We start from the raw sequence: 17,049 nt of genomic DNA on the forward strand, positions 1-17,049 counted from the left end.
TTAAGAGTAGGAGACCGGCAGAATTACTTAACAAGTACAGGTCACTGTTGAACAAAAGCCGAGAATTAGGGTTGAATTTGAAAGTGTCTGCAATTCTGCCCAGACACGATAGGAGGGAGTATATGATGAGAGCCTTGTCGATCAATTCGGCCCTGGAAAGATTGTGCAAGGCTCAAGGGGTAGAATTTTTTTCAGCCTGGACTGTACTTGTTAACAGGAGAGATTGCTTCTACAGGGATGGGATACACTTAAATAGAAAGGGTGCAAGAATATTTGCTGATGCTATCGAGGCAGTGTTAGGTGGGTCGGAAAACTGCTAGCTTGGGGGGAGACAAAGACCAATAGATTGACAGTAGCCACTGGCAGAGGTGAAAGAGATTCTTGCACTGCTTCTATTAGAATGAGCAGAAGCCTGAAAAACAAGATGCATGGTATTTCAGAGACTGCTGGGAGCCATTGTGGTACAAGTAAACACATGGGTTGTGTTAGGGTAGCTAAGAATAGAAACAGGTGCAGGTATACTTGCGTGTACACCAATGCTAGGAGTTTAGTAAATAAATTTGATGAATTTGAGGTATTGCTCAAAACATCGAAGGCAGATATTGTTGGGATATCAGAGACGTGGTGTCACACAGATATAAGGGATGCGGAACTGCAATTTGGGGAGTATAACGTCTACAGAAAGGATAGACAGGATAGGAAGGGGGGAGGTGTTATGCTATTAGTTAAGAAACACATAAAAACCAAGGAAGTGAAGCCAGTCGACATCGCTGGACAGTGCAGTGTGGAGTCAGTTTGGTGTGACATAAACATTGGGAGATCAAAATTGAGAGTAGGAGTGTGCTATAGGCCTAATGACTCTGATGAGTATAATAAGGAACTGTACAGGGAAATAGAATGGGCCAGTAAATCAGAGTGTCTTATAATGGGAGATTTTAATTTCCCAGATATTGACTGGAATTTGGGGGCTGGATACTCACACACTAGCAGGGCTTTTGTGGATTTATTGGATGATTGTTTTCTACATCAGCATGTTCGGGAGGCAACTAGAGGGAGCAATACTCTTGATTTGATTATCAGCAGTGATTCTTCATGCATTAAGAATCTGCAGATAAATGAACCACTAGGTGGCAGTGATCACAGTGTGCTGAAGTGGGATTTACTCAAAGAGGTAACTACCATTAGGGGTAAAGGGAAGGGTTATTGCTTCCGTAAAGGCGACTACGATGGACTGAGACAGTATTTAAATTCTATACAGTGGGACCAACTGATGATGTTACCAACAGCAAATTCAAAATGGGAAGCATTCAAAGAACTTATCTTGGAAGCTACTAGGCTTTACATACCAACTAAGAATTATTGTTCAAGGTTTAGGCCAAAATGGATGTCAGATGAACTAATGAGGCATATGGCAGAGAAGAAAAATGCATGGGATACTTACAAATTAACACATGACACAGAAGCCTATGATAGATACAAGTTGATATGCAACCAAGTTACAAAGGAGGTTAGGCAGGCGAAGGCAGATTACGAGAAATCCTTGGCAAGGGATGCAAAGAAAAACAGCAAAGAGTTCTTTACTTATGTAAACTCTAGAAGGAAGGGGATGAATCAGATTGGTCCACTTGATATTGATGGGTCAAGTGTTGATGATCCTGCTCAGGTAGCTAACAAACTAAATGAATATTTTGCATCGACATTCACACATGAGGAGTTATTCAGCGAGGGGAATGCCAGAGGTGTATTCAACTCTAGCAGTAAGTTACAGAATCTTGAAATAACTGGGAGTAAAGTGGAGGAGAAACTGTTGAAGATAAACACAAGAAAGGCACCCGGGGTGGATGGGATCTATCCAGTTATATTAAAGGAGGCAGCAAAGGAAGTAAGCAAACCCTTAGCCATAATTATGAGAGCTTCCTTGGACTCACGGGAGGTACCCATAGACTGGAAATGTGCAAATGTGACCCCAATTCACAAAGGAGGATCAAAGGCTGACACAAGTAATTATAGACCTGTGAGCTTAACTTCTGTTCCAGGAAAATTAATGGAGGCACTGGTTAAAGAAGCACTGCAGGATCATTTAGACAAGACTTCAGTTATAGCTCAGACACAGCATGGTTTTGTTAAGGGGAAGTCTTGCCTGACCAACTTGATTGGATACTATGATGCAGTCACAAAAGAACTGGATGCAGGGAATAACTTTGATATTATATACTTGGATCTTAGAAAGGCTTTTGATACTGTTGCACATGGAAGACTGCTACACAAATTGGAGCAGTGTGACATTGGAGGCAAATTACTGCTATGGATAAAGGGGTGGTTGAGGGGGAGAAGACAGAGAGTGGTAATCAATGGACACTGCTCATCGTGGACTGATGTTATTAGTGGAGTCCCTCAGGGCTCAGTGTTGGGTCCATTATTGTTTTCTGTATTTATAAATGATATTGATGATGGTATATCGGGATTAATGTCCAAGTTTGCAGACGATACAAAGGTTGGCAGGGTTGTCAAGGACACTACTGACACTATGCTGCTGCAACAGGATCTGGAAAGGTTGAGCAGATGGGCTGAGAGGTGGCAAATGAAGTTTAACATTGACAAATGTAAAGTACTACACATGGGAAACAGCAACCCCAGAGCAACGTATCAACTCTGTGGTACAACACTGACAGTGGTAGAGAATGAAAGGGACTTGGGGGTGGTTGTGCAGGCAGATATGAAGTTCTCTGAGCAGTGCAGACGGGCTGCAAGAGTAGCTCATGGAGTATTGTCAATGATATACAGGAATTTTTCCAGCAGGGATAAGGAGGTGATTATTCCATTGTATAAGGCGATGGTCAGGCCACACCTAGAGTACTGTATACAGGTCTGGAGGCCTCATTTCAAGAAGGATGTAGAGCTGCTGGAACGAGTACAGAGAAGGGCAACAAGATTAGTGAATGGAACAAAGGGGTGCTCTTACGAAGAACGGCTTAAGTTTTGCAAATTACAGTGTCTGGAGACTAGGCACCAGCGAGGTGATCTGATAGAGGTGTATAAAGCCTTGAATGGTTTAAGCATGCTCAATGCTGATGGGATTCTTCCTCTAGCTCAGAATAATCACCTGAGAGGGCATAAATTCAAATTGAGGAAAGACAGATGTAGGATAGACGTGCGGAAATTTGCCTTTAGCCAGCGGGTGGTTGGTTGGTGGAACAGACTTCCATCCCTTGTGGTGGAGGTTGATAGCCTAAATAAGTTTAAGGCTCAGCTGGACAGGTATTTTGAACGAACGGAGGGGTGAAGTGGAAGTGGTTTTTTTTTTTTTTTTTTGGCTGATGCTGCATAAGCTTGCTTTCTTGCATCAAATGCCTCTACTAATGCTAATGCTAATGCTATTCAGTAAAAAAAAAAAAAGGGAAAAAAAAAAAGAGATCTGAACCACAATGAGTTACATATTTTGTAATATGCACCACGAATAAAATTAATTGGTGATCCATAGTATACATGGTACCAACAATCATTAAAAGGGTAGAACAAAAACCAATCCACTACCTCTGCATCACCCACTAGCAAGTCAGATTTACCAAGGGCAGTAGTGCTGTTACTGCAGAGTTCACAAGCTCAGGATAAACCCTGAACAATGCAGTTAGTGTTGGTCCAGGGTCCCCAAAATCTTGTTATTAGGGCCTCTAAAAATGTATACCATCTACAGGAGGCAGGAGCAATAAATGTTGGGATAATTTGTCTAAGGATACTGGACTTAGGATACTGAACCATTTACACATAAAAATAAGAGAAAAAACTAAAATTTTTGTATACAGATAGAAAACCACATCTGAAATCTGCATTTGCTACACCCTATTGCTGGGGAGGAATTCTTGTATATAATTATTAACAGTTTAAACTTTTATGTCAGAAGTTTATTTTTAACACCATTAAAAATGGTGTTAAAAATAAACTTCTGACATAAAAGCTAGTTTTCTTGAATGGCAGAGTAATTGTTATTAGTAACACAGATATTTGAAAAATAAAAATGGGGGGTGGGGGGGTAGAGAGAGAGAGAGAGAGAGAGAGAGAGAGAGAGAGAGAGAGAGAGAGAGAGAGAGAGAGAGAGAGAGAGAGAGAGAGAGAGAGAGAGAGAAGGCTGTCTTGAGAGAAACTGTTACTTCAATGTGGACAAATTTTCCTTAACTTTGATGATCAAGCAAAACCTGGAATAACAGGAAAAGTATTACAGATGGTTACTATGAACACAATTTCACCTATGAATAAGCTATTTACATATGACAACTATTTCTTTTTTGGTTTTAAACTTGGTAACTTTCAGAAAATCTGAAGGAGATGAGAGAATATAGGTTTTACTTGTAAAACAACTATTGAAAGCATGGTCTCTATCAAACTGATGATACCTTTTGGAGAAATTTGTGATAGATGGATAAATGGATGGCTAGACATTAACAGATTTTAATATAATATATACTTGAAAATAATTTTGTAAACTTACTCATAGTATTCTACTGCCTTTTGCAAACATGCTTTCACTTCCTCTGGGAATTCTCCAGGATCCTGTTGACCAAGGCAGGCTATATGCTTTCCTTTAGCATGATAAACATTGCCTAAATTATACAAGGCTCGGCCCTCTCCAACCTGCAAATACGCCCCTTATGTATAAGGATTTTATGTAAACTGAAAAACCAACATTATTTTTATTATGCTTAAAATCTTAATTAACAAATTATGAGGGTGTTCAAGGTTGACCTGAACTTTTTTTTATTTTATTTTTTGCAGAAAAGATATACATATCCAGAATCGCTAAACTTACTCTTTTTCAAGATATTGTCCCTCTGTGCTGACATAATTGTGCCAGTGCTAGGTAAGCAAACCGTGATGCCAGCAGTGTAGCAAAAGAAATAGCTGCCTGTGTCGCCAATTCACTTAGTTCATGTCTCAAATCTCCTCCCATACGTTCTCTCATTAGCCAAAATAAGTGCTAATCAACAGAGACTAAATTCACACTGAAAGGAGGAGTCATGATTTCCATCAGTCCAAGGTGGGCAAAATCTTAATTTCTGTAAAATTTGCCATACTCTGATGTGCACTATTGTGCAGCAGAATACTTCTTTTTCACAGTTTCTCTGGCCTTTTCTTGTGAAATGCTATTGCATATCATCAAAAAGCAAGTTGATATAATATAAGCATTAACTGTTGCACAAAGTGGCAGAAAAATCAACAAGAATTAACTCTTCTGAATCCAAAAAGCCCTTACCATAACCTCACCAGCTGATGGCTGTTTTTAATTTTTGTGTGTGTGAGAGAGAAAGATATCCAGCACCTGTGTAGTGCTATTCCACACTGAACCTCTAATATTTTGGAGTGAAGTAGTGTACCAATATCTCGTTACAAGGCACACTGTTCACTGAAGAAATATATTTCCCAGCAAATATTTAGCAAAAAAGTGGCATTGTGCCTTCTGGTCAAACATTAGTATATTTGGGACCCACTTTACACACACTTTTCTGAACAACAAACATCCATAAATAATTGCCTCGAGACTTCCACTGCATTATCACACAATATAATTTGCCTGTTTTCCAAAATCAGCTCTTCAACATGATGAATGTTCAAATGACAGTTGTGAGCTGCACATGACAATACAATAGGTAACAAACTTCTTCATGCCCATCAAAAAATTCCTTATTTTTATATTATGAATACATCCAAAAAATTCCTTGCATCGATCACACACATTTAGCACGTGGCAAGGCCACTTCTTCCTTATACTTTTCAATAACCTATGGAGAATTTCAACCAGTCTGACTTTCTCTTTTAACAGAAGTTTTATGATACAGTGCCATTCTACACTTAAGGTAAGGGCTCCAAACACAGGACATGGCTATGTGTCAGAGACAAAGAGATGTTCCCACTATTAGCCATGAAGTGTGTTTTGTTGTGTAATGTTTTATATAATATGGATGATCTGGAATTACATTCAATTCTTGAAAATAACACTACTTGCTTTTGTCAATGGACAATGTTGTTTGGATTTAAAGTAACTGAACAATAACTCCATTGTTCTCGTGCACCTACCTTAAAGAAATAATAAAAAAAACAGCTCAAGTCAAAGTTGAGCCACCCTCATAATAATTTAAATGTAAACCAGCCAGTTTCAGTTACATGCCAACTCTTAGAAATCAAAATGTAGAAAAGTTTTATTCAGATCTGCCTTTTAACCAAACACAGACTGGTTGTTCCAAATCATTTAATTGGGGGAGGGGGGGAATAAAATATTTGCAAACATAGTATGTAAAGGAAAAGCTAGAATGATTAATTAAATGTTCTTTACAAAAACAAACAGAATGAAGTTAAACATGAAGTTTTATTAAAAGATATCCAAGAAAAAAAAAAAAAAAAAAAACACGTAACATACCCATCAAAAACATGAGATTTGTTTTTGTGTCATGATGCGAAAGACTTCAAGAAGTCTTCCTCCAATTTTTCAGGAAATCTGCATCAAAATTCTATTCATAGAAAAGATTTGTACATTTAAAACAAAAACAGAGTCTAATTTTATGTAAAAAGTGGATGATCTGGAATGCTATTCTGTTCCATTCTTGAAAATACTTACTTTTTTAAGTGGAATTTGCATTTGAAGTAAATTTACAGTAACACCATTGTTCCACAACCATAAAAAAGAATAATGAATGATTTATTATCAGCCATATGATAATAAGTTCTGGAATTATTCTTTGGGGAATAAAAAATTAATATTAGTAGCAAATGATGGAAGGAAACAAACAAGCTTATACATCATCAGAAAAAAAAAAAAACCACCATCCACAGATATCCATTCCCTCTAATATTAGTCTAATTTTTCCTTAAATGTATTCAAACTACCCACATCCACAACACCAGATAAGTTTTTTTCCCAGTCACTTTCTGGCAGAAAGCAAATTTTACAGATATATCCTGTAACTATTCTTTATCAATTTAAGCTAATGTCCCCTTACACATGTTGCCCAAGAAAGAACAAGGATGGCATCATCATTTAGTTCACTCAATCCATTAAAAGCCTTACACACTTCAATCGGGCTTCCTTTCAGGTGCCCAGTTTCCAAGCAATGATATTTGTAGAACTGAAGTCTTTCATGGTACAAGCCCTTTTGCGTCTTTGACTAATCTGGTTTCTCTTCTCTGCACCCATTCCCAGAGGTCCATACTTAAAATGAAGCTTCCAGATCAATCTGTAGTACTCAAAATTGACATAAACATTACCATATACAATAGGAGAATCACCTCCTTTTCCCTGATATCAGAATTCCTCTATATCATTGACAAAACCCCATGAGCTAGGCCAGTAGCCTGTCTGCACTACTCAGAAAACTTCATGTCAGACTGTACAATTATCTCTGCAGTAAGAGTGATTTCATCAACAATAACCATTGAAATTGGGTGGCACCCTCCATCAGGATGTCACAAACAAAGCATTGGTTTCTTCAAATTTCTGATCACTTTTAACAATCCATTTTAAGAAAGGGACCTTTAAATTTATTTTTAAGCAGCTATAATCTGAAATCAAAACCAAAGTGTTATATTTTTTTGTAAAAAAGCTTTACTAACAAAGCATGATCTGCAGTATTATAATGACTTGGCATGCTACCAAGGTTACATCTGCTCTTATTGCAGATAAAATGTGTCACTAATCATGTCACAAGATTTACTTTTTTTTTTTTTTTTTTTTCATAACTTTTTTTTAGTGCCTTTCATTTCTGCATGGTCTAGGCACTGTCTATTCCAAACCTTATCCTTGGGCAATTCACAGTTTTCCACTACCAGGAAGTGATAATTCAATTATAACAGAGTTCGTGATCATTAATCTGCAGTATTATGATTTTGCATGCTGCCAGGGTTACATCTGCTCTTATTGCAGATAACATGTGTCACTAATCATGTCATGAGATTTACTTTATTATTTTTTTCACAACTTGTTTAGTGCCTTTCATCTCTGCATGGTCTAGGCCAGAGGTTCCCAAACTTTCTCAGTTCACAGTGCCCTTACTGTCCCAATAATTTTTTCACGGCACCCCTAGGCCAAAACAAATACCTAACACAGTGGTTTTTGACCTTTTAATATATACCTATATAATAATTTTATTCTTTATATAAAGGAACCAAATAAAGATCAATTATAGATCACCACAAAATTAAAAAGATATGGTACAATGGATATTGTACTATACTCTTTATATTGTACCCTTTTTTATAATGAAATAAATATATAAATTTCAAAAAAAAAAAAATAATAATAATAACTTTAAGTAACTTAAACCCAAATTACACAGCACCCTAAGAATGTTGTTGCGGCACCCTAGTGTGCCACAGCACTCCGGTTGAAAACCACTCGTCTAGGCACTGTCTATTCCAAACCTTAAACTTGGCAATTCAGTTTGCCACTACCAGGAAGTGACAGTTCAATTATAACCATATATTTAACATTATTACCGTAATAACAAACAAATACTTACTTTACAACCCTTACCGCTGTAAAGACAAATATTATCAAACTTAGTCATATGATGTTTTTCTTTCATCCATTAATGTATGTTTATTTACCAGGTTTTTTTTTTTTTTTTTTTGCCTTTACCCACTGTGAAAATTTTAGCAAATTTACATATATATTTTCACCCATTTGGAATGGTCTGGGTTCAAATTCTGTTAGAACCCAAGGGAATTTTTAACCATCTTTTCCACTTGAGTGCGAGTTAACTAGTCTTGATTGGAAGTACAGAGTTTGCTCTCCAACTAATTCCAGAAATAGGCCTAGAATGCATGTGACTGCAGAACTATAAACATATAGATGAAACAGATAGGAGGAAATCATTACATATGCCTAATTTTCTGGAGAATCTTTGGAGTGCTAAGCTCCTGACCATAGACCTACAAAATGGGGAAGGACTATCCATTAATCCATGCATATCAACAAGGAATGAAATTAAAATCATAACAATATTCACATTAATATTCACATTATCTGAAATCTTAGCAGTCCTAGATACTTTGATAATAAACCTTCCAATGTAATTAAAAAAAAAAAACAAATAATACTGCGTAACTAAAAAAGAAAAGTTTTTACTATGACAGAGAGTGCTATAGGGGGTGGGGAGAGGAGTGGGGGAGGGATGAAAATGCTTTGTCTATGAGGTCATTATAACAACTATAATTTGCTATACTACATCTAAAAATATTTTAAAAACTAAATTGTTTTAGTCTAATTTTTGCATTAATTACGATTATTTTAATTTATTCTGCAGAAAATATGCAGCATATTACAACTCACCTTGAAAAGTAACAGGCCAGGAAGGATTTTATATATATAAAAATATAATAATAATAAAAACCAGCCAATCTCTGTCTACTGAAAGGCTAAAATAACAGTAACTTTTAATTTTTGTTTCGGTACGAAGTTATATATTAACATAACATTTTGAGATTTTTTACTTTTTATTAATAATCTTAACCTGACATTGTTAATGCTCCACACTGTAACAAAAATGCTTTGCTACATTTTGAGATTTATTACTTTTTATTAATATTCTTAACCTGACAGTGTTAATGCTCCATACTGTAACAAAAATGCTTTGCTACAGGTTCAACTTTTTTTTATTATTTCTAGAAAATGTTTTTCGTTTCCAAATTCTTCTGGGAGCATATCAACATTTTTACTAATTTACATACCAACCTTACTAACGGCAAAATGTTTTTATTTATTTTTAATGAAAATTTTGAATATTTAAAAATGTCATTTTAAAACATTCAATGAAACAACTTTTTTTTTTTTTTCTCATCAGAATTAATAAAAGTTATATATAAAATACAAATCTGAAACTACAAGTCTTCTATTTCCACTTCTTTAGCATTAGCATTAGTAGAGGCATATGATGCAAGAAAGCAAGCTTATTCAGCATCAGCCAAAAAAAAAAAAAAAAAAAAAAACCCACTCCCATTTCACCCCTCAGTTCGTTCGAAATACCTGTCCAGTTGAGCTTTAAATTTGTTTAGGCTATCAACTTCAACAACAAGTGATGGAAGTCGGTTCCACCAACCAACCACCCGCTGGCCAAAGGCAAATTTCCGCACATCTATCCGACATCCGTCCTTCCTCAATTTGTATTTATGCCCTCTGAGGTGATTATTCTGAGCAAGATGAAGAATCCCATTGGCATTGAGCATGCTCAAACCATTCAAAGCCTTATACACCTCTATCAGATCACCTCGCCGGTGCCTAGTCTCCAGACTCTGCAATTTGCAAAACTTAAGCCTTTCTTCGTAAGAGCAACCCTTTGTTCCATTTACTAATCTTGTTGCCCTTCTCTGTACCCGTTCCAGCAGCTCTACATCCTTCTTGAAATGAGGCCTCCAGACCTGTATACAGTACTCAAGATGTGGCCTAACCATTGCCTTATACAAGGGAATAATCACCTCCTTATCCCTGCTAGAAAAATTCCTGTATATCATTGACAATACTCCATGAGCTACTCTTGCAGCTCGTCTGCACTGCTCAGAGAACTTCATATCTGCCTGCACAATAACCCCCAGGTCCTTTTCATTCTCCACCACTGTCAGTGTAGTACCGCAGAGTTGATACGTTGCTCTGGGGTTACTGCTTCCCATATGTAGTACTTTACATTTGTCAATGTTAAACTTCATTTGCCACCTCTCAGCCCATCTGTTCAACCTTTCCAGATCCTGTTGCAGCAGCATAGCGTCAGTAGTGTCCTTAACGACCCTGCCAACCTTTGTATCATCTGCAAACTTGGACATTAAACTTGATATCCCATCATCAATATCATTCATAAACACCGAAAACAACAACGGACCCAACACTGAACCTTGAGGAACTCCACTAATAACATTAGTCCACGTTGAGCAGTGTCCATTGATTACCACTCTCTGTCTTCTGCCACTCAACCATCCCCTTATCCATAGCAGCAATTTGCCTCCAATGCCACACTGCTCCAATTTGTGCAGCAGTCTTCCATGTGCAACAGTATCGAAAGCCTTTCTAAGATCCAAATATATAATATCAAAGTTATTCCCTGCATCCAGTTCTTTTGTGACTACATCATAGTATCCAATCAAATTGGTCAGGCAAGACCTGCCCTTAACAAAACCATGCTGAGTCTGAGCTATAACGGAATTCTTGTCTAGATGATCCTGCAGTGCTTCTTTAACCAGTGCCTCCATTAATTTACCTGGAACAGAAGTTAAACTAACAGGTCTATAATTACTTGTGTCAGCCTTTGATCCTCCTTTGTGAATTGGGGTTACATTTGCACATCTCCAGTCTATGGGTACCTCCCCTGAGTCCAAAGAAGCTCTCATAATTATGGCTAGGGGTTTGCATACTTCCTTTGCTGCCTCCTTTAAACCATAAAGGCTGCCTCCTTTGCTGCCTTCTTTAAACCATAAGTGCAATATTTCAAAATACAGTGTGTGTGTGTGTGTGTGTGTGTGTGTGTGTGTGTGTGTGTGTGTGTGTGTGTGTGTGTGTGTGTGTGTCTCTCCAATGCCTGCTGTGAGGTGTAGTTTACCACCACCATCTTTGCAACAAGTTGGCTTTTTGCTTGAAGAGCAGCATAATGCAGGACAAGCACCAACACTGTTTGTTTCAAGTTCAGGTTACTTGTTTTTCTTTTCCAATACTTTATTATTGTTTTCACAGAGTAAAGACAATTATATGAAACCTGATATCCTCTCCAGATGGTTGTTACACTGCAGGAAGCAAGATATGTAGTTTCAAATTTGAAATATACTCAAAAAATGAAAGAAACTAATACCATCAATGATCACTGAATTATGACCACCTATCAAGTTGGGTGATATCTTCACTGTGTTCCTCATGCACAGTGCAGCCAATGATATGGCACATTGTCTTAGAAGATCCAGTTTCTGTCAGAGAAAAAATGCAACATGGCAGGTTGCACGTCATCTCCTAAGAGCTGCCAGTAGACCTCACCAGTGAAACATTAGTTCACGTGCACCACGGGTTCTAATTCTTGCCAGAAAAAGATGCCCCATATTAAGCAACCACCACTGCCTGCCTGGATAGTGGGCTCCACATACCATAGGTCCATGGACTTGTGTTGCTTCTGCCACACACTAAGGCATCAGTCACCCTGTTGCACCAGTAATTGCACTCACCTGACCAGGAGGGGATGTCTGTTGGATCGTCTACTGTGGAACCTCCATACGTCTGAATATGCAGGGCATTGTCATCTGGGAATATTGCTCTTGCATTCCCAATACTGTATTGCAATGCCAACTGTTGCATAGTGATCTGCCATGAAACCCATGCAATTCACTGTACCCTTCATTCACTACAAACAGCCTTGCATAATGCTATAAGTTCTGCCAGCAGGAGGTGCTTTGGCACTATCCTTTGTTCACCTTACCACAGTGGGCTATGAGTAACAAAAAAAAAAAAAATTTCCTTTCCAATATGGAAGCATCTACTGCACAAGTTCCTACAATCATGCTCTTTTCAAACTAATATCTTTTCTACGTCCCATAATTGCTACTTTATCACTTCGATTTGCATGACCAGATACAAATTACCACTGCTCTAGCGTACAAATCAGTTCAGCTTTTTATACAGCAATCTATGCACCACAGTCTACTGCAGATGGGGTGGTCACAATTTGGCAACTGCTGAGTGTATATAATATGATTTATACAGGGTGTCTCAAAAATACACGGCATAACTTCAGGAACGAGTTCCTCATATGTAGACAATAAAAATATTTTATATCAACATAGTTCCGGAAATGCTTGGTTCCCGAGTTATTAACCGGAATGTCTTATCTCCAGCAGGTGATTTCCTTCATCACAAGATACTGACAGAATCTGGTGGTTTTCCATTCCAACCATGTACTCAAATCAGGAGCAAGCGGATATGCACTTTATGTATGGTTTGGAGGATGGCAATGCTCTGGAGGCTCGTCGTTTGTACCACAAAAGGTTCCCAGAACAAAGATGTCCAAACAGGAAAACGTTTAAAGGTATCCATCGCTGCCTTTGTGGATATGGGACCTTTACACCTCGTGCTGCCGACAGAGGACAACGAAGATCTACAACTCCTGAAGTAGGGTAGGAGATTTTGGATGTTGTGCATGCCACTCCTAGAATCAGCACACGCATGTTTGTTTTCTGTCTGGACATCTTTGTTTTGGGAATCTTTCATGGTACAAACAATGAGCCTCCAGAGCATTGCCGTCCACCAAACCGTACATAAAGTGCATATCCGCTTGCTCCTGATTTGAGTACATGGTCGGAATGGAAAACCACCAGATTCTGCCAATACCTTGTGATGAAGGAAATCACCTGCAGGAGATAAAACATTCTGGTTAATAACTCGGGAACCAAGCATTTCCGGAACTATGTTGACATAAAATATTTTTATTGTCTACATATGAAGAACTCATTCCTGAAGTTATGCCTTGTATTTTTGAGACACCCTGTATACATAATAAGCAGAAAATAAGAGAGAATAAGCAAATGACATTTCTATTTTATGTCCGAAACATTTTTTTTTTTTTTTTTTTTGCATTTTCAGCAGAATTAATATTTTTTAATTTTTTTTTTTGAAAGTAGAAGGTGCAAAATACAAACCAAGTTTTAAAAATTTAAATATTTTATTAAAATTCAAAGTACAGACTATAAGTACTGCAATCCATTAAGAAAAAATTAAAAATATTAGCACTGTTTAAAAATAATTCAAAAACCAAAAACATTTAAAAAAATTAAACAGAAAGTTTGGCACCTGTCAGGTGACCAGACATTTTGGGTGCCACTACCACTGGGTTAATTAAATTATTTAAGTATTCAATACTGCAGAAGCTATACAGGCTTAGAAACAAATTCAATAAACTATATTATCTTGTGCTCTTGTACGTTTTGTAGTCAGCAAGAATTCAGACTACTTAAGTAAATGTTGTTTACTTCTAACAGTCTTTTGAATGTTAGTTAGTTAGTTATTTGGTTTTTAGGAGCATTAGCAACTAAGGCCATATTGCTCTGGGATATGCGGTGGTCATTCTCTGACCTTTCCACAGCCTCCGTATTTGGTGGTGACGGGCTCGAACCCCGGTCTAATCAAGAAGCGTGTGCTATGCACTGCTGCTCCTTCCCACCTAGCTACGGAGCTTTTGAATGTACCTTCTGTGTGTTTGCTGGTCAAAAGTTGACAGCACACAGAAAAATTATCCTCAGTTTACTAAAACTGAATTTTTTTGAGTAGATATCTATCTTTTTCTTGAAATAGGCTTGAGGTTGGGAACGTTCCAATTCATAATAACTGCAATGTAATAACACCCACCATATATAACTGAAAATTTATTAAAATAGAAATAATATTATAATATAAGACATGATCAAATTAAAAATGATAAAATAAAATAGACTGATTGTACGATAAAAGCAGTAAGATAATAAATAAAATAGAAAGAATAGCAATTACACTATATGGAATAAAAGCGATAAAAACAACCACAGCTTTCAGAGGCAATCGCCACCTTTATCAACAGTAAGACTTAACTTGTCATGACACATTGTTAATTTACTGCAAGATCACAGCCCGCAGTTAATCTCATCATCTCTTCCCCTCTGTACAATGGTGAATGTATTGTACACGTATCATTTCCACACATGCGTGGGGGGGAAGCAGACCCATCAAAAATCTTACTCTAGCTCCTCCATGGTTTGTTACAATGGCACTAATTGGAGAGCTTATCGCTGCACTGTGAACCTGCTTATACATAGTGTTTTGAAATAACATAGTAGTAAATACTGGAGAGACAGTTCTACCCCACTACAAATATCTTCTATGCTCGAGGGAGTCCTGTCTATGGCTCACAATACTGGTCAAAATCTTAATTCTGGTATTTTTAATTTATGAAACTGGGATACCGGTATTCCAAAAAAAAAAAAAACATTTTTCGCAATAAATTTTGATGACAATTAGGTGCATTAAAGTAAGGAAAAAACAAGTAATTACTTAAATTCACATTTTAAATCAAACTTTTATTACAATAATAAATATTCTAGCAAAAATTATTAAACATAGTTATTCTAAAAACTAAAAAAAATAAGCATCCACACTACCTGTCCGAATAAAGTGAGCTCTTAAGAAACTCAATAGTGTTATTGTTTAAACTGGATATAATTTTGGTACATATTTAATTAGTGGCAGAAAAGGTACTTTTGGATTCTATGCTGGTTGGTGTTTTGTATTGAGATAGTAGTAGATGAGTTACAGTTTAACCCCCCCCTTATTCCCTTTATCTATAAAAAATCTTATTTCCTTTTTATCAAAAATAAAAAAATAATTCCTTTTTGACTTTTTATGGCAATATATCTGTATTAACGAAAGAAAGGGACTAATGGTTAAGCTTGGTGAGGAAACCAAATCTAAGTTGTGGGGGGGGGGGGTATTTATTTATTTATTTCCCTGTATCTTAGTATCGCCGTCAATGGCCATTGTTATGATTTTTGTACAGCAGCTCCCTTCGAGCACTAAACCCCACAAGCTACCTAACTGCGTTAAAAAATGAGATTTTCCAGGAGCTGAGGAATATTCCACACACACGAGTATATGTGAGCTGTCAGTTTCTCAAGAGCAATGACACAAATATAAAACAAGTCATTTATCATACAAATCTACTTACAATACATAACTGGTGTTCATTTACATCTAATCTGTTAATACATGCTATCATTTCCATAAAATTTCTCTTAATTAAAAATAATCTCAAATCTCTCTCTACAACTTCAAAAACTAAATTAATTCAATCTTAAATCACTTCCTTGTGTTTCTCTTAATCACCAATATCAATTCTCTCCACAACAGCAATCTATAAGTCACTAACTTACTGCTAACAGTTCCATGTAATCTCTTAAAATTTAACAAGATCAATTTTCTTTACAACTTCGACCAATAAATCAACTCAATACTAAACATTTTTTTATTTCTCGTGTTTCTTCAACTTTACTCTAAAATAATCTCCCACTTTATCTAAGCACCATTTCCAAAACAAAACACAGTTCAGAGTGGGATCCTGGAGTGCACTGATCTCTCTATCTCTCTCTCTGCTGTATAGCTCTTCCAGCACTGTCTTATTTCAAGAACAGTTCTCTGTTAATACTGAAGGAAATTAATGCAGCAGTAGTAGAAGCCAGGGTGCTATCTGACTGGCTTGTTATTCAACTTCCGGAATAACTTCTAGCATAGGAACATGCCCAGCGGAACCCTTCACTGCTGGACATTCCCAGAACCGGACCCGAATTGAACCCAGAACTGGAAGTCTGCAACCCCTCCGAACAACAACCACAAACCCCTCTTTTGGTGTGAGCACCTTATTTATTTCCTTTTCATTTATTTATTTATTGAATTGATTGCAAGTTAGCTTTGCCCCTTGTACTATTTTATACGCAAGCTTATGTGCAAACCCGAAGGGTTTGTACATATTTACATAACTCCCCCTATCTAATTTAAACCCAACTCTATCATGGTGTTAGTCTTTAAACTCACTCTTTTTCCTTTGGTGGGAAAAACAAAATATTTTTCCTGCACAACAAAATGCTTTCATCTTTTACTTCTACATCACCTGTTCACAATACCTTTGAACTGCTCCATACCGACACCCTTTCCCAAAATGCACTAAGTGTCGCATCCTCAAGCAGCAGGTAATAGAGGAATTCAACTATTGTTCAGAAGCTTTTAATTTTAACCCTTCCGCACCTGCCATACCACTGTTCACCATATTCCTTAATTGCACTACCAGGCCTACTGCCAATAATGGAAATATTTCCATAATGATGTTTTCGTTATTTCTTAATTCCACACACACTATATTACTTACTAAGAGAAATATGTTTATAAGATTTTATGTCTTACAGTTTCATGATGTTTTCAGGTTTCCGATGCATTTACTGTGTATAACAATTCCTCATTTGCAAATTCAGCAGTATTTATGATTTATTGTTGTCGATTTTATAACCTTTATGTGAATAAAT

The 17,049-nt window shown here is 36.9% G+C and overlaps 1 protein-coding gene across 1 annotated transcript in view; it reads right to left on the reverse strand.

The window, feature by feature from the left end:
* Nucleotides 1-17,049, reverse strand: part of LOC150089536 (G protein-signaling modulator 2-like) — a 240,318-nt gene that overhangs the window by 166,832 nt on the left and 56,437 nt on the right. Inside the window, exon 4 of the mRNA XM_090390018.1 lies at nucleotides 4,487-4,629. Within this exon, the coding sequence (XP_090246144.1) occupies nucleotides 4,487-4,629 (143 nt within the window). The remainder of the gene's footprint in view (nucleotides 1-4,486; nucleotides 4,630-17,049) is intronic.

The sequence above is a fragment of the Mastigoproctus giganteus genome, chromosome 2, assembly GCF_048544385.1.
Source record: "Mastigoproctus giganteus isolate SK-2022 chromosome 2, ASM4854438v1, whole genome shotgun sequence".
Lineage (NCBI taxonomy): Eukaryota > Metazoa > Arthropoda > Arachnida > Uropygi > Thelyphonidae > Mastigoproctus > Mastigoproctus giganteus.